This window comes from Tupaia chinensis, unplaced genomic scaffold (assembly GCF_000334495.1).
Source record: "Tupaia chinensis unplaced genomic scaffold, TupChi_1.0 Scaffold000164_1, whole genome shotgun sequence".
Lineage (NCBI taxonomy): Eukaryota > Metazoa > Chordata > Mammalia > Scandentia > Tupaiidae > Tupaia > Tupaia belangeri.
In genome coordinates, this window is record NW_006159638.1 from 1,096,992 (window position 1) to 1,114,905 (window position 17,914).

The 17,914-nt window shown below is 39.7% G+C and overlaps 2 protein-coding genes across 5 annotated transcripts in view; one reads left to right on the forward strand and one right to left on the reverse strand.

The window, feature by feature from the left end:
• Nucleotides 1–409, reverse strand: part of CRYZ (crystallin zeta) — a 34,667-nt gene extending 34,258 nt beyond the window's left edge. Inside the window, exon 1 of one of the 2 annotated variants that reach the window (XM_006146039.3) lies at nt 308–409. The gene's annotated coding sequence lies outside the window, so the exon portion shown is untranslated. Of the gene's footprint in view, nt 1–100; nt 232–307 lie in introns of those variants that run through there. The other variant, XM_006146040.3, reaches the window with a different exon arrangement.
• Nucleotides 410–428: 19 nt separating this feature from the next.
• TYW3 (tRNA-yW synthesizing protein 3 homolog) overlaps nt 429–17,914 on the forward strand; it is a 33,147-nt gene continuing 15,661 nt past the window's right edge. The window contains exons 1-5 of one of the 3 annotated variants that reach the window (XR_001370200.2): nt 429–750; nt 6,676–6,756; nt 8,631–8,729; nt 14,022–14,093; nt 16,446–16,579. Coding sequence is in view for 2 of the 3 variants with exons in the window: in XM_006146041.3 (XP_006146103.1) it covers nt 565–750; nt 6,676–6,756; nt 8,631–8,729; nt 14,022–14,093; nt 16,446–16,579 (572 nt within the window). In the remaining variant the exon portion in view is untranslated. The remainder of the gene's footprint in view (nt 751–6,675; nt 6,757–8,630; nt 8,730–14,021; nt 14,094–16,445; nt 16,580–17,914) is intronic. The other 2 variants (XM_006146041.3, XM_006146042.3) reach the window with 2 other exon arrangements.

The window sequence follows — 17,914 nt, forward strand, 5'->3', positions numbered from 1 at the left end:
CAAGCGCAGGCACCCGCCGCAAGCAAAATCCAGCTGTGGCCAGCCGGGGTGCAGGGGTGAGGAGGTGCCAAAGGGCGCCCGGGGGTCCCGCAGATCCTACCGGAGACCAGGCCTGGGAGCCTAGGAGCAGCAGCTGTAGGGGGGAATGCCTTCGGTCTCCAGCTCCTCCTGCGCTGCTTCTCGAGGAAGACAGAGGGAAGGAAAGGAGTGCAGAAAAAACCCAATTCGATTCTATTTGGACCCTGGCTGAGAGATTTGCCGCCTGAAGAACTAGGGGAGTGGGGGTGGGCTTTTAAAAACTACTTACCGGGCTCTACTGAAGTTACCAAAGTGCGAGGTCAACCAGATTCAACTGAGGGAGGAGGCGGGGCGGGCCCTGGTCAACTTTTGCAGGCTCCGCCTCGCCTGCCCGCCTGCCTATCCCCGCCCTCATGAAAAAGCACGAAAATCTCTCGCGTTCGGAACGATGAGCAAGTTTGGGCCTCTTCGGCCACCGCACGCTTCAATATGGCTGCCCCCAGAGAGAGGCCGGGCTAGCGTGAAGTTGGAGCGTAGACAGCTCAAATGCTACACCGTATGGATCATAACGCAGAATTTGGGAGGTGGAAGGCGCAGTGTTTAAGCAGAGCGGACCTCAGCCGGAAGGGCAGTGTGGACGAGGACGTGGTAGAGCTCGTGCAGCTCCTGAACGCGCGAGAACAGTTTTTCACCACTAGCTCCTGCGCGGGCCGCATCGTCCTCCTCGATGGGGTGAGGCCCCTTTCTGCCCTCCAGCGCTTGCCCCTTAGTTCACAAGTTTGGGAGCTCTATTCCCATTCAGTGTAACACCCAGTCTAGCCTTCTGCGTTTGTCCCTTTGGGGGATGGTCTCAGTTTCTTTACCAAAGAAACATAGGGTGAATTAGACTAGTGCTTCTAAAATTTCAATCTTTTGATCACTTAAGGTTCTTTCAACATACAGGTTCTGATTGTGTAGGTCAAGGGTGGGGCCTGGTAGCGTGGATTTCTAAGAAGTCTTGAAGCAATGCTAAAACTGACGGTCTGGGAACTATCTTGAGTGGCAAGGATTAAAGAATTTGGTTTTACGAATATTAAAGGAATTATAAGACTTTCTAGCCTTGTGACCTATTATTGAACACTGGAGTACTGTCTTCAACTGTTTTGCCAAATTGCTGTTTACAAGAGATTGAACGTTATCAGGGTTACGGAGTTCCCTGCCTCCTAGTGGCCCACTCCGTTATTACAGCTCTGGAAATTTTTTCTCAGGGTTTAAGTATGAGAATAAAATAGTGGTCAAGCCCTTAGCTTTACAGTGATAGTATTAGATTCTAAAGCTATTACCGGAATTGTTGACTACGTGACCTTAGGAAAAATACTCTAAGCTCAGTCTCTTCCTGAAGCATGAATTAAGGATAACAAAGAATACCTGCTTTGTAGGATATGGGATAATTTATCTGAAATATACATTTTCCTGGTTCTTGTTAAGTGCACTGTAGAACTTGGCTATGTATTGATTTTGTTATGAGTATTGAAATCAGACATGAACAACAAGTATTTTCATAGCTCATAGGCTCATTCCTTAGATCAATTATTGATCGATTGCTGGTCTCTTAAGTTAGCAGGGCCTGTTCGTTTTTATATTGCTTCTGTTCCTTTCAGAGCATTGGCAGTCTTGCCCACATATTTTCTGTCCTCCCATTTCTACTAATGTATATCACTTGAATTTCTGCAGTGGTTTCCTAACAAATCACTGAACTACCATACAGTTATGCATACCACACCACATTTTGGTCAAAGATGGACGTCATGTATCACAGTGGTCCCATAAGATTATTCTGAAGCTGAAAAATTCCTATTGCCTAGTGACATCATAGCCCTCCTAACATCACAGCACAACATACTCAATGTGTTTGTGGTGACGCTGATGTAAACAAACCTATCACACTGCCAGTTCTGTAAAAACAGTATATATAATTGTGTACAGTACCTAATATTTCATAAAAATAAATGACTGTTACTGCTTTATGTATTATACTATATATTTTTATTATTACTTTAGAGTATAGTCTTACCTATTAAAAAAGAAACATGTTTACCATCTCTGGATTACACAGTGTTCTCTTGTGCTTGATATACTCTTGTGTCGTTTCATTTATCCTGAACTTTCCAGTGTTTATGTGGAGGTAGAAGACAGTGATACTGATGACTCTGCCCATTATAGACCTATGCTAATGTGTGTGAGTGTGCTTGAGTTTTTAATGAAAAAGTTTCAAAAGTTTTTAAAAATTAAATGAAAAAACTTCTGGAATAAGGATATAAACAAAAAATATTTTTGTAAAACTGTCCAATTTTTTAAGCTATGTGTTTTTACCTTTTTTTTTGTTTTTGAGAGATTTTTGCTATAAGGCGTGTGCACTCGCCAGAAAGAGAAACAGAAAATGAGAAATCACCCCCCAGGGGGAATGGCCACACCAGAATCCCTTCTCCTCCCTTCTCTCCTCTCCGGATCTTGGGCATGCACGCACATGCACCTGGCGTGAGTTTAAGTCACCAGGTCCGATGCTCAAACTGCAGTCAGTTACATGGGAGTCCAGCGATGTAGCCATTGTGCCAACTGCTGGTCCCTAAGCTATGTGTTTTTATAAGAGTTTGAAAGTCAAACAAGTTAAAAGTTTATGAAGTTAAGTTACAGCATGCTAAAGTTAATTTATAATTAAAGAAAAATGTTTTTCTTATAAATGGAATATGGCCTAAGTGTTTGTAAAGTCTGCAGTGTACCTAAGCCTAAGAGACGTGAGCCTTCACATTCTTTCACCATTCACTCACTCACTCACCTAGAGCAACTTCCAGTCCTATGAGCTCCATTCACGGTAAATGCGCTATGGGAGTGTACAAGTTTTTATATCTTACACTCTATTTTGACTGTACCTTTTCTATGTTTAGAAACAGTTCACAAGTTTGGGAGCTCTATTCCCATTCAGTGTAACACCCAGTCTAGCCTTCTGCGTTTGTCCCTTTGGGGGATGGTCTCAGTTTCTTTACCAAAGAAACATAGGGTGAATTAGACTAGTGCTTCTAAAATTTCAATCTTTTGATCACTTAAGGTTCTTTCAACATACAGGTTCTGATTGTGTAGGTCAAGGGTGGGGCCTGGTAGCGTGGATTTCTAAGAAGTCTTGAAGCAATGCTAAAACTGACGGTCTGGGAACTATCTTGAGTGGCAAGGATTAAAGAATTTGGTTTTACGAATATTAAAGGAATTATAAGACTTTCTAGCCTTGTGACCTATTATTGAACACTGGAGTACTGTCTTCAACTGTTTTGCCAAATTGCTGTTTACAAGAGATTGAACGTTATCAGGGTTACGGAGTTCCCTGCCTCCTAGTGGCCCACTCCGTTATTACAGCTCTGGAAATTTTTTCTCAGGGTTTAAGTATGAGAATAAAATAGTGGTCAAGCCCTTAGCTTTACAGTGATAGTATTAGATTCTAAAGCTATTACCGGAATTGTTGACTACGTGACCTTAGGAAAAATACTCTAAGCTCAGTCTCTTCCTGAAGCATGAATTAAGGATAACAAAGAATACCTGCTTTGTAGGATATGGGATAATTTATCTGAAATATACATTTTCCTGGTTCTTGTTAAGTGCACTGTAGAACTTGGCTATGTATTGATTTTGTTATGAGTATTGAAATCAGACATGAACAACAAGTATTTTCATAGCTCATAGGCTCATTCCTTAGATCAATTATTGATCGATTGCTGGTCTCTTAAGTTAGCAGGGCCTGTTCGTTTTTATATTGCTTCTGTTCCTTTCAGAGCATTGGCAGTCTTGCCCACATATTTTCTGTCCTCCCATTTCTACTAATGTATATCACTTGAATTTCTGCAGTGGTTTCCTAACAAATCACTGAACTACCATACAGTTATGCATACCACACCACATTTTGGTCAAAGATGGACGTCATGTATCACAGTGGTCCCATAAGATTATTCTGAAGCTGAAAAATTCCTATTGCCTAGTGACATCATAGCCCTCCTAACATCACAGCACAACATACTCAATGTGTTTGTGGTGACGCTGATGTAAACAAACCTATCACACTGCCAGTTCTGTAAAAACAGTATATATAATTGTGTACAGTACCTAATATTTCATAAAAATAAATGACTGTTACTGCTTTATGTATTATACTATATATTTTTATTATTACTTTAGAGTATAGTCTTACCTATTAAAAAAGAAACATGTTTACCATCTCTGAATTACACAGTGTTCTCTTGTGCTTGATATACTCTTGTGTCGTTTCATTTATCCTGAACTTTCCAGTGTTTATGTGGAGGTAGAAGACAGTGATACTGATGACTCTGCCCATTATAGACCTATGCTAATGTGTGTGAGTGTGCTTGAGTTTTTAATGAAAAAGTTTCAAAAGTTTTTAAAAATTAAATGAAAAAACTTCTGGAATAAGGATATAAACAAAAAATATTTTTGTAAAACTGTCCAATTTTTTAAGCTATGTGTTTTTACCTTTTTTTTTGTTTTTGAGAGATTTTTGCTATAAGGCGTGTGCACTCGCCAGAAAGAGAAACAGAAGATGAGAAATCACCCCCCAGGGGGAGTGGCCACACCAGAATCCCTTCTCCTCCCTTCTCTCCTCTCCGGATCTTGGGCATGCACGCACATGCACCTGGCGTGAGTTTAAGTCACCAGGTCCGATGCTCAAACTGCAGTCAGTTACATGGGAGTCCAGCGATGTAGCCATTGTGCCAACTGCTGGTCCCTAAGCTATGTGTTTTTATAAGAGTTTGAAAGTCAAACAAGTTAAAAGTTTATGAAGTTAAGTTACAGCATGCTAAAGTTAATTTATAATTAAAGAAAAATGTTTTTCTTATAAATGGAATATGGCCTAAGTGTTTGTAAAGTCTGCAGTGTACCTAAGCCTAAGAGACGTGAGCCTTCACATTCTTTCACCATTCACTCACTCACTCACCTAGAGCAACTTCCAGTCCTATGAGCTCCATTCACGGTAAATGCGCTATGGGAGTGTACAAGTTTTTATATCTTACACTCTATTTTGACTGTACCTTTTCTATGTTTAGAAACAGATACCATTCTGTTACAGTTCTATACAGTATTCATTACCGTAACAGGCTGTGCAGGTTTGTAGCTGAGGAGCAATGGGCTATACCATAAACAAAAAAACCTAGGTACACAGTTGACTGTACCACATGGTTTACATAAATACACATAAGTACACTTAATGATGTTTGTGATGGGTAGACTGATGGTCACGCAAGGATGAAAGCACTTAGGTACACATTTCTCAGAATGTAGCCCATCATAAAGGGACTCACAGTTATACTGATTTCCTCCAGATCTTGTTAAACACTGTTTATGGATTTGTCTTTCTAAAGCACAGCTCTGCTTATCATCTGAAACCTTTCATTACATATTTTTCTACATCAGAAAATTCAAACCCCTACTCTAGTATGCTTTTTTTTAATATGTTTTTTTTTCCCCATGAGAGAGAAAAAGAGAGAGAAAGGAGGGCTAAGAGAGAGAGGAGAGGGGGCACTCCAACAGGATCGTCATACCACAGTCCACCGCAGTCTCAGCCCACCTAGATCACAGGCATGCACACATGTGCTTGGTGTGCTCAGGGAGGTCCCAAATGTGAACCCAGGACCTCTCTCATACGGGTCCAGTCTTGTTACCACTGCACTGGCCCCTACTCTTAGTATATATTTCAACTTGATTTTCTACCACTTTACTTCATCTCTAGCTACTAAAACTGAACATTTTCTCATCATGTATTCATCAACTTTTGCCTTTACTCATGTTTTTCCTGAAATATTTCCCTCATCTCTGCTTACCTGAGACATAGCTCCTCTAACAGACCTTTGCAAGTGAGCATTTGTTCAGTTTAAGTCAATGATAAAATCTTTGCCTTCTTGAAATTTGACCTTTTACTCCTAGCTCCTTTTGTTGGGACTGCATATAAAGTTTAATCCAGAGGTTACAAATTTATGTCTAAAGAGACCAGGCAAATATTGTGCAGGTGTCAGAAAAGAATGGGATTGGCACAATGCTGTCCCACAAAGGGAATTCAGTTTTTTGGGGTCCCCCCTAGTACTGTGCAGGCCAAATAAAACAGTATAATTCAGGTAATGATAATGTACAATCTTTGTAATAATCTCTTTTCTCCTCACAAAATCATGGCCACATTTCAGAAAATACTTATTAAGTAACTTTACCTTTCAAAAATTTTTTTTCCATCTCAAAGTATTTGGGTTTGTTTCTGTTTAGGTTAACTTTATTCAGATATATATTGAATTGTTTATAGTAATACTTAACATCAAGATTTGGGATTATTGGGGCCAGAAGGTGGCATGGTGGTTAAAGGTATGGGACTCCCACATGGCTGAGTATGGTTCAAGTCTTGGACCTGGTGGCTTGCTTTCTCACTTTACCTCTCTCTTGCTTTGTCTATCTCTCTGATCAAATTGGAAAACAATATTAATAAAGGTGAATAAAATAATTCTTCTAAATAAAGAATTCTTTAAATAAAAAAGATTTGGAATTATTAATTTAAGAAAACCTACAATATGCTATGCATTGTACTTACTATTGTAGCGAACACATGATTAAATTTAATTATGTTTGTTATTTTAGGATATAAATGGTTTTGCAGTTCAAAAACAAAACCGTTGCTGGCTCCTGGTCACACACAAACCTTGTGTAAAAGACGATGTGGTAAGTTTTTATATAAATTTATAAATAAAATTTTAAATTCAGTTACTGTAAATACATATGACAAAATAGAAAATTCAAGGTGATTTATGTGCATAATTATAATGACTGAAGCTTATAAAGTCTAGAGAGCTTCCATTACCATGGCTTTTCAGGTTGTAGGAAATAGAACTATAAAAAGTATAAATCTGTATGAGAGCATTATTTACTGCCGCTTAACAAAACATGTCCTCTTGGACATAGCAAAAAGTTCTTGAGCGTTGGACACATATTAGATCCAAATTTTGAATTTCAGTTCAGCCATTTGATAGCTCTGTAACGTGGAACAAATTATAGGACGAGAAGGGGATTAGCACTATCTGTGCATTACCAGCTCCAAGTAAAAAATTATGCATTACTTACCTGGATTGCTTCTTGAAAATCTTAATATATGTGCTGGGTTATTTAGTGTCGTAAGTAAAAGTATTTAGATGAGTTCAAGTTTGTATTAGACAAGCACTTTTCATTTCCAGCAAATTCATAGTCTAATTCTGTCTTCACCAAAAAAAAGGTCATTTATTTAACTGGAAAGGGCAAGGGTGGAGCTACAATCGGGGATTACTGGTTTGAGTAGCAGTTTGTAGTTCGGTGGTTTAAAATATGGTCTGCAGGGTGCTCACTCCAGCTTTGTCTGTGAGTACTGGTTCTCTGCATCTTTTCTCTTCCCCTGTCCTGCTGCAAATGATCTTTGTGGCAGAAATGGAAGCTGCAAGCAGTTCCAACTGAAAGGATTCTTTTTCCTGACATTCATGTTTCAGTCCCAGAGCATGACTCTGAGTCGTCCTGTATGGATTACATGTTTTCCTCCTTAGATCAGTTATTTTTGCTAGTGGAGTGGAATAATGTCCTTGATCAAAAACAGGCACTGGGAGCCTCTGAGATAATACAGAGAATAGCGCATAACAGTGTTGTGACTGATAGTTCCACCAGAATCGAAGAGTGTAAAGGAGGGGAAATGCTTAAGGACACTAGGCAGACAGAAATAATAACTGTCTTAACATAAATTCTAGCTCAGACATAAACTGATGTTTAACGAGGTGGTCATACTGTGCCTCAGTATAGACTATAACATGAATACAGCTGAAGTCAAAAAACAGGTGAGTGCCACCTGGGAAGAAACCAGTGCATGACTCAGGGTGACTAAGATTAGACAGTGCACACACGAGGCTCAAGTGGTTTACTTACAGCAGGAGGAGAGAGACAGAACATAAGATCCCACCCCTTGCAGTATGTCAGTCTCCGTGCCTAGCAGTTCTCTTCCACAGCTAACTCAGACATCGTGGCTGCGCACATTCCAATTTATTCTCTTGTTGAAGGAACTCAACCTTTGCTCCGTGGGGTCTGAAATATAGAAAGCTAGGGATATTACCTAAGGCTGGTGATACACACATAGTTAAGTGATTCCAAGGAAAGTTTACATACCCAGTAAGGAGGGAAGAGGAATATCCTGGCTCTGTGCTGAGCTCTTTGAATGCTGTGCACTATACAAGCTTCCCAGTACTTCTGGTGAGACCGGTGCTCAATACAGAAGGCGTCCTGCACATGCATAAGGTTCTTAGGAACACAGGAGAGGCAGCAGGCTACCTTGAACCATCTCTCACATTACGTATGTCTCGTACAAAAAGAATTTAAACAGCCATCCTAGCATAGTTTAAGAGAAAAAGCAAATAAATAAGTTTTGGGTGAAAGAAGACCAAGAAAGCAAAGGGGAGAGTCACTACAGAAGTGTGCTGAGAGAGTCTGAAAGTTTCTAGGAAAAAATGAAGTATGAAGTGGGGGATCAGCAAGGAGCAGGATCATGTAGCTGTATCTGATACTGTCATTTATCGCCCATTTAGATCCTAGCTCTGAAGAAGGCAAACGGTGATGCTGTTTTGAAATTTGAACCATTTGTTCTTCATGTGCAATGTCGACAGTTGCAGGATGCACAAATTCTGGTAAAATTCTGTGATTAAATAGGAACTTATAAGTGTGTGGGTAGATTTAATTTTAAGCCTTAAGTCTCCTATAAAATAAATGAATGCAATATTTGTTTGTCAAACTAGTTATTTAGTTATATCTCTGATCTATTTATTTTTAATAATAGAAAAAAGTAAGTGCCTAATATTTATTAGCAAAATATAACATTCAGATTGTGTCTCCTGTTTTCTTCCTTAAATATTCATAGAGGGAAGTTCAGAAAGTTCCCAGAAAAATGAAATTAAGATAACTTTATTTAGGGGACCAGCAGTTAGGGTAATGGCTATGTCGCTGAACTCCTATGTAGTCCACCGTGGTTCTAATCCTGGACCCGGGGGCTTATACTCACCCCGGGAGTGTGTGCGTGTATGCCCAAGATCCCGAGAGGAGAATGGAGGAGAAGGGATTGCAGCCTGGCCATCCCCCCGGGGGGAGTGATTTCTCACTTTCTGTCTCTCTGTCTCTCTGGCGAGTGCACGTGCCCTATAGCAAAATCCTCTCCAAAAAAAAGAGATAAGTTTATTTAGGTGTAAAAAATTTTTGAAATCTGTGTCCACGTTTTCACAGTATGCATTTTCCCTGAACTTTTGGCATATTCATTATATTTATAAATTTTATTTCAACATTGTATGTTTTTGTTTTCCTTGCTGAGCTTTTAGGAAAAAAAATACCATGGAACTATGAGTAAAATTAAATGTTATAGAGAATGTTTTATTTTTCTCATTTTAAGTGAGTGTTGGGTAAACATCTGTTTAGTTCTACTTGTTGATTCCGTTTTATCTCCCTGGTCATTTTTATAACTATTGTATGTTTATGTATACAATTGTATTGTAAGCATTCATTCAACAAAAATACATTAAATCTCAAAGTATCAGGCACTAGGGGTATAGTGATAAAGAAGATGAAAGATTGTCTTGGTTTCTTCTTCAAGGCTGGTAGACAGCAAAAACAAACCAGAGAACAGGCAGCTACAGAAAATAACTACAAGTTGCAAAATAATCTAGTAAAGAAAAAAAAAAAAAACAAGCTGACAATAGTGAATAGTGCAAAGGGCAACCTACTTTTTTTTTCTTTTTTCTTTTTTTTTGAGAGGTTTTTGCTATAGGACACGTGCTCTCACCAGACAGAGAGAGACATAGAGACAGAAAGCGAGAAATCACCTCCCAGGGGGGATGGTCACGCCACACTCCCTTCTCCTCCATTCTCCTCTTGGGATCTTGGGCACGCATGCACGCGCGCCGGGCGTGAGTTTTAAGCCACCAGGTCCAGGATGCGACCCGCGGTCGACTATGTGGGAGTCCAGTGACATAGCCATTACACTAACTGCTGGTTCCCAAGGGCAACCTACTTTAGGACAGGCTTTTCTGAAGAGATTTCTTTAAGTTTAGATTTACACGAACAGAAAGAGCTGGGCATGCATCTAGGGGAAATGAACATTATAGGCAGATGGAAAGTGATATATGAAGTTTCTAAAGCAAGAAAGAGCTTGATGTGTTCATGGAGTAGAAAGAACAATAGGTCTAAAGGGGAGAGTGGAAAGAGAGAAGTTGGGAGAGGGAGGCTATTTAGGACTTTATTGATGAGACTCAAGAGTTTGGATTGCTTTCTGGGTACAAGGAAGAGTTGTTGAAAGCATAATGATAAACAAGGATTTGAGCAAGGGGTGACTTGGTCAGGTTTGAGTTCTGCTGCAGCATAGGGAAAGGACTGCTGTATGAAGATCCTCTAGGTCTCAGTGGTCTGGTGGGATGAGGCTGTAGGTAAAAAAGGGGAGAGGGTGTTGGATTTAAAATATATTTTAGTGTTCAAATCAACAGCCTAGGAAAGACAGCCTGAGGGAGGTGGGGGAAAGGAATCCAGGATAACCCTTAGGTCTGGCCTTAGCATTTGCGTGTGTGCTAGTGTCTTTTTTTTTTTGGAGAGATTTTCACTGTAGGGCGCGTGCGCTCACCAGACAGACAGAGAGAGACATAGAGACAGAAAGCGAGAAATCACCCCCCAGGGGGGATGGTCCCGCCACAATCCCTTCTCCTCCATTCTCCTCTCGGGATCTTGGGCACGCACGCACACGCGCCCAGCGTGAGTTTTAAGCCATCGGGTCCGGGACACAAACCGCGGTCGACTACGTGGGAGTCCAGCAACATAGCCATTACACTAACTGCTGGTTCCCTGTGCTAGTGTCTTTTAAACAGATGGGGAGTGCTGGAAATTGAGGGAGTGGGAATCAAGGATCTGAGTCATGTTAAATGTGACTTGTCTAAATAAGCACCTGTTTTTGTCTTCTTGAGATGCCATAATGAAATAAACTGGATTGTTTAAACAACAGAAATTCATTTTCTCACAGTTTGGGGGCTAGAGGCTGGAAATCCAAGGTAAAGGTGCCAACTGGGTTGGCTTCTCTCTTCCCAGGCCCCTCCTTGGCTTGTAGATGCCTGCCTTCTCCCCATCTCATCGCAAGGCCTTCTCTCTGTGCATCACATCACTGGTATTTCTTTCTCTTATGAGGACACCAGACCTATTGGACTAGAGTCTCACTCCTATGACCTCATTTAACCTTAATTGCTACATTAAAGGCTTATCTCCAAATACTGTCACAATAGGAATTGTGGTGTCAACATAGGAATTTTGAAACCCTATAGACATGATTCAGTCTGTAACCACTCTTAAATGAGAGTTTAAAATAGCCATTTGAGTAGCAGTTGGAATATGGTAGCCCTCTGCCCTAAAGATCTTATTAGATACATATTCACCAATACACAACTAATATGTAAAGCCATGAGCCTGGATAAAATCACCTATGGGGAAATTACATAAGTAAAAGAGAAGGGGGCCTGAGGAACAGGAGCATCTGGAGGGACTATAAAACAGTGTTTCAGAATACAGCAGGTCGCAGCTTCAATACCTGCTCCACTCCTGAAGTTTGATTTAATTTTATTTTAGTCTTTTTTAGATTAGACCACATCACCGATGCTTCTCATCTTTAACTGTCCCTTTTCTCTATATATTTCCTGAGTTTTGATCCTGAGTCGGCTCAGCCATGTTCTTCTTCTGAGCCAAAGTCTCTGTGGGAGCAAATTACAGTGGAATTAGAAGAACTGAGCAATTCACTTATTTATGACCTTTTTTTTTTTTTTCTTTTCACACACACAGCATTCTACCAGGTAATCTACTAAGAGTTAGGGAAAGGTAGAAAAAGACAGATGGTATCCTTCCCCTAAAGAGCTAAAATAAAATGTGCTTTGTAGGGGAGGGAGGCAGACAATGAGTAGATGTCTCATGTGCCTAATGCTGTGAAGGAGATGATGAGCCTGGAACTCGGCCAGAGAGTGAGAGGAGGGTGCACTTTAAGGAGGGTAGTTAGGGGATGGGACAGTGGCACACCTGTAAGACTGACCCAGATAGAAAAGTTGTTGGTTTGTGTCTGGAGGTCTTTCTGAGTAAGACAGGTACACATGTGCCTCTGATTCTGGCTGGCTGAAACTGGGACTGGGTTGTAGCCCTCTTTGGGGGCTGAATTTCTGTCTGTTTTTCTCTCTTTCTCACTCTTGGAAGAAATAAACTTTCAAAAAAGGAGAATGTGGATAGAGGAGGCCTTTTTTGAGGAGATAGTATTGACTATAAGCAAGATGAGCAATGCAAACCAACCAAAGAAAGAGTAGTCTAGGCAGAGGCACAGCAGAAGTTAAGAGGTCTGTGTAGGAAAGGGTTTGGAGTTCCTGAGAACAGAAAGGAAGCCGGCTGAAGTTGGAGAAGAAGGCAGAGGTTAGGTCAAAGAGAACATAAACCATGGCTCAAAGTTTGAAATCTGTCTGTGGTTAGTCTGTAAGAATGGTTTGGGGAGGGCAAGAGTAAGAGCAGAGACTAATGGGGAGACTTCTGCAGAAGTCAAGGAGAGAGGGGATGCAGACTTGAACTTAAGTAGGCAGTGGGTAGGGAGAGAGCAGGATGAATCTGAGGTGTGCTTTAGTGCACTTGCAAATCAGTAGGAGTTGGGAATAGGGGATGACAGAATATAAAGCATCATGGCTGACAAGGTTGGAGCTTATATACTGAGACTAGAAAGACTGGAAATGAGAGGAGTAGATTCATACAAGATAGAACTAGTTTCAGGGTAGAGATCTGAACTGGAAGTGGGATTCATCAGCATTTAAAACCAGGGAACTGGACAAATCTCAAAAGGAAAGCATGTACTTAGAAAAAGGTTTCTTAACCTCAGCACTGTTGATATTTTAGGCCAAATGGTTCTTTGTCCTGGGCTGTCCTTTGCACTCTGGAATATTTAAGCAACATTCCTGGCCTCTACCGTACTACATGCTGGTGGTATCCTCCCCCCTCCCAATTGTGACAACTATTATATACATGTCTTCAGACGTTGCCAAATGTCCCCTGTGGCACAAAAGTCACTCCTGATTAAGAACTCAGCTAGAGGGAACCAGCAGTTAGCATAATGGCTATGTCATTGGACTCCCACGTAGTCGACCGTGGTTTGCATCCCGGACTCGGTGGCTTAAAACTCACGCCGGGCACGTGTGTGTGAGTGCCCAAGATCCCGAGAGGAGAATGGAGGAGAAGGGATTGTGGCGTGACCATCCCCCCCTGGGGGGGGGTGATTTCTCACTTTCTGTCTCTCTGTCTCTCTCTGTCTGTCTGGCGAGTGCACGTGCCCTATAGCGAAAACCTCTCCAAAAAAATAAAAATAAATAAAAATAAATAAATTTTTAAAAGAACTTAGCTAGAGAAAAGAAGGGACCCATGTCTGATTCCCAGGGCTCTCTGACATTTAGATTTTAATAAAATAACATACAAAGTCATCCAATAAGATTAGAAATTTTGTGCTTTATATGCTTTTCTCAGATTATTTCAACTATTTTTTTAGTGATAGAAAGTGCACTGAGGTAGTATCTGTTCTAAGAGAAAACATTTTACTTGTTTAAAAGAGATTTCGTTTGCTTTGTTTACTTTTATATAATATAATTATAGGAATGATTGGGGTTTTGGTCATTTTGTGCTTTGTAGAAATAACTACTAGCTAGATGTTTCTGTGTTTTATTGAATTCTAGTTTTACTCTTTCTCAATGATACTTCCAAAGTTGATATTCCAGTATTTCTACTAGAAATTTGATCGGTCACTTTTAAGCAGAGTTTGTATTGGATAGCCAAAAAAAAAAAACCTAATAAATTTTGGAGTTATATTTGTTTGCATAGTTTGCAGAGCTAAAGATATGATCTGATTAGAGTATCAGAATTGAACGAGTTCTGTTTTCTTACAGCATTCAGTGGCAATAGATTCTGGTTTCAGGAACTCTGGCATAACAGTAGGAAAGAGAGGCAAGACTATGTTGGTAAGATACCTTTTGGTAAAAGCAATTTTTTTTTATGAATTTTTTTTAATTTAACTTTATTTATTTATTTAAATTTGACCAGAGAGGGACAGAGTGAAAGAGAGACAGGAGAGACAGAGGGAAAGTGAGAAAGCAAACCATCAGATCCAGGACTCTAAAGACAGCCAGCCATGTAGGAGGTCAGCGCCCTTCACCATGCCACCTGCCGGCCCCTTGCCAAAAGCAATTCTTTGAGTGTGAAATGTTCCAGATTGCTAAATAACCTAATTAGACTTCCAGTTAGACACCTGTCTTTAGTGACTTTCTACTCAAATCTCCCTACCATTCTCTTGCTCAGAAATCTTTAACAACTTATTCCTTCTTGCAAGCCAAAGTCCAGAGCTTAGATTTACATTTGAGGTCTTGTATTATAATATTGTTCTCCACTTGCTTTTAGCTGAATCCTTGATTCTATCTCTCATGTCCTACATGGTCAAGGGTCAGCTTAATTAGAACAATGACATAGCGGAGTCAAAGACATGAAGTCTACAGACTTCTATACTCTATGAGCTTCCACTACAACCATTTGGTTAAATTATTGTCTAAGGCAGCTTTTGTGCTACAGTGGCAAAATTGAATAGTTCTGACATGTTATATGGCTTGCAAAGTCAAAAATATTTACAGTTTTTTAACAGAAAAATGTTTGCTGACTCTTGGTCTAGATGATCTTTAAGGTCCCTTCTAAGTTCCATATTCTTTTTAAGTCCTTTACTGGCCAACTTAATATCAAATCATTTTGCCCTCTCCTGATCTGTGGTATTTATTTGTTAGCATGGAATGTACTGTTTGTTTTAAGCGATTGCAGATTGCTCTCCTTTCTAGCTCCCTCAATTCTCCTATTTTCAACAAATAGCCTATTTCCTAAATAGAGGTGGCTTACAAAAGAAGACACTCATAAACCATGACTAAATAGAAAATCAATGCCCACAGTATGGTTTACATCTATCTTCATCTCACATCTCACTGCCTCTGGTGGTTCAAGTGATAGCAGAGCTGTCTGTTCACCTTCCCCTGTGTCTTCCTTATTCAGTTAGTTACAGGTCCTGTCATTTCTACCTCTCTTTCCTCACATCCGACCACACTGCAGACTGTGCCACTACCTAGTCAGCCCTCTTCATCCCTCACCTCAGCTTTTACAGTTGTGATTGGTCTTCCCTACTAAAGGTCTTCTCCTTCAGTGCCTCTAATCAACACTGTCCAGATTCCCTTTTTAGTAAAATCAGGGTCTCCTGATGTTTTTAAGCCTTTTTCAGATGTTTTCTTCTGCTTATTTATGCTGGTCTCCGGCTAGCACACTGATCCTGCAGCCATACGTCACTGCTACTTATTTCTCAAAGGTATAGAGCTCTTTCATATCTTTGTGCCTACAATAAGTTGTGCCACTAGATGGAATGCGTGCCTCTCTGTTTTCATGTCTGGTGAAATTATACTTCTTTTACATCTCAATTCAAATGGTGCCTTTCTTTTAAAGCTGAGTCATCAGAATCAAGTCGTTGTGCCTCTTCCACATTCCTTCTGCATTGTATGTGTACATATATATGCCTCTACATGCAAGTGTGTTTCTTTTGTCATAGCGCCTATGTTGTATTGTAGTTCTTTGTTCACCAGTTAATCTTCTGTTCTGAGTGTGGGCTTTCAAGCCAGGGACCATGTTACGTTCATTCTGTATCTTCACACTGTCCAAGTAGCCTAGAGTATTGTCGATGCTAAATAAAGAGTCATTGAATGAATTTTTATTTCTCATAATTGTTTTTATGGAGTCTTTGTTGTTGTCTTAACCTATATCTAGTATTTGGATGTACTTGAAGCATTTTACTGTTTCATCAACAGGATTACTAAGATTGGCAACCCTAAAACATTCAGAAGCCAGCCACTTTGTCTGAAAGAGGAGGCGTTGTTTAGTCTTGAACCACATTCTGTTCATGCAGCACTGAGAGACTCTGGCATCCAGTCCTTTTCTGTTTCCTCTTGAGGCATCTTTTAAAGTTTCACTTATTGATTTTCTTTAAATTATATATTAAAGCTTCCTAAGCTAGAGTGAGATTGAAACTGTTAAAAGTTATTGGATTCTCTGATATTATTCCTTCTCTGAAAGATGATGTATAGAATACTTTTCTTTAGGAATGACTTTATCTGATGGGAAAATCTTTTTAATCTCCTTTGATTCAATCATGTTCAGCTAAATTATATCAAAGCATAAAGTTAATGGAAGTAAACTATGTTTCATACACAGCTCTCACTGAGACTGTTGTTTAGGTATCGTCAGTGTCTCCAGTGTATAAGTCCTCATATCTAAATTGTTTTTTCTTGTAGGCTGTTCGGAGTACACATGGCTTGGAAGTTCCATTAAGCCATAAGGGAAAACTGATGGTGACAGAGGAATATATTGAATTCTTGTTAAATATAGCAAATCAAAAAATGGAAGAAAACAAGAAGAGAATTGAAAGGTACATTAATTGGATATTTTCATGTTATTCTTATATGTCCGGGTTATCCTTGACAATGTTAATACATACTATCTTTAGTTTATAATCCCAACTATGTATCTACTTGTAGCCTTATCATAGATAACTGTAAGGTGATCAGAGAAAGAGTTGAGAGTAGGCCATACTGTGGGGGCACTAAATGAAGCATAAAGAGGGTGATGGGCATTAGGGTAAAAAACAACATCATTTGAGTAAGAGAACCTAGTAGCTGTGAGGACCATGACTGATCAAATCGAAGGCAGCCAGGGAAGAGATGCAACCAGGGAAGAGATGCACACTGTCTCTGGGCATGATCTATCAGTGATTACCTGGAATCTCTTCTGAGGGGAACAGCCGGTTAATTTTATTCTGATAAATATTTTACACCTCTGGCTAGTTCAGTATCTTCTTGTTGTCATAGATTAGATCCAGAATTGCCATAGTTGTCCAAGTAAGGAGGATTATGGCTCTCAGTTCACATCTTTATACTTCTCTTGTTCTTCCTCTTTACTTCCTGATAAATGAAATACTTATATTATTTTCTTTTTCAATTTTTCCTTAAGAATGGAGTTTTTTATATAAAGAAGTAAATATGCTGCCTTTCATATATGAAGATACTGCCATTGACCTACTATCGATAAGATGAATGTTTTAGAGTTACCCAAAGAGTGATGGTCAATTTGATATCGTTCATAATTCCCTTTATTCCTTTTCCCCATGCCCTTAGAAGTCTCACAGTCAGTCATTTGCTGCCTAAATAGCTCTTCATTTTTCTCTCCATCTCTACTGAGAATTTGTTTTTTAAGATCACTGCAATGGCCTTAGTAGCTGGTTTCATAGTAAAATACTTCTACTATCTCTCTCTGCTAAGCCATTCTCCATATCATCATCAGAGTCATGCTTATAAAATACAAAGTAACCCTGTTGCTTACCTTGCCTGCTTAAGATTCTTTAATATGTACAACTTCTTTTTCTGAAACAGCTAATGCTAGAGTGCCACTGGTAGCATAGCATGATGGAGAGAAGTAGAAATAAATCCAAAAGCAGCCCTGGGTTCAAATCTTGGTGCTACCACTTCTCTCCTGGTACTTAAGTCTCTGCACTTCATTTTTCATATCTAACTTGAGGGGAATAAAATAATAATTATTAGTATTCATTAGACACATATATGTAATGATTGGCCCTGGTATTCATTAGATAGTATATGTATAATGATTGACCCTGCCCTATCTTCTCATGGACTCTCGGGATAGAGAGTCGTACTTTTTCATTGACTCATGAAGGATAAACCTATAACCACATTAGTACAACCATCCA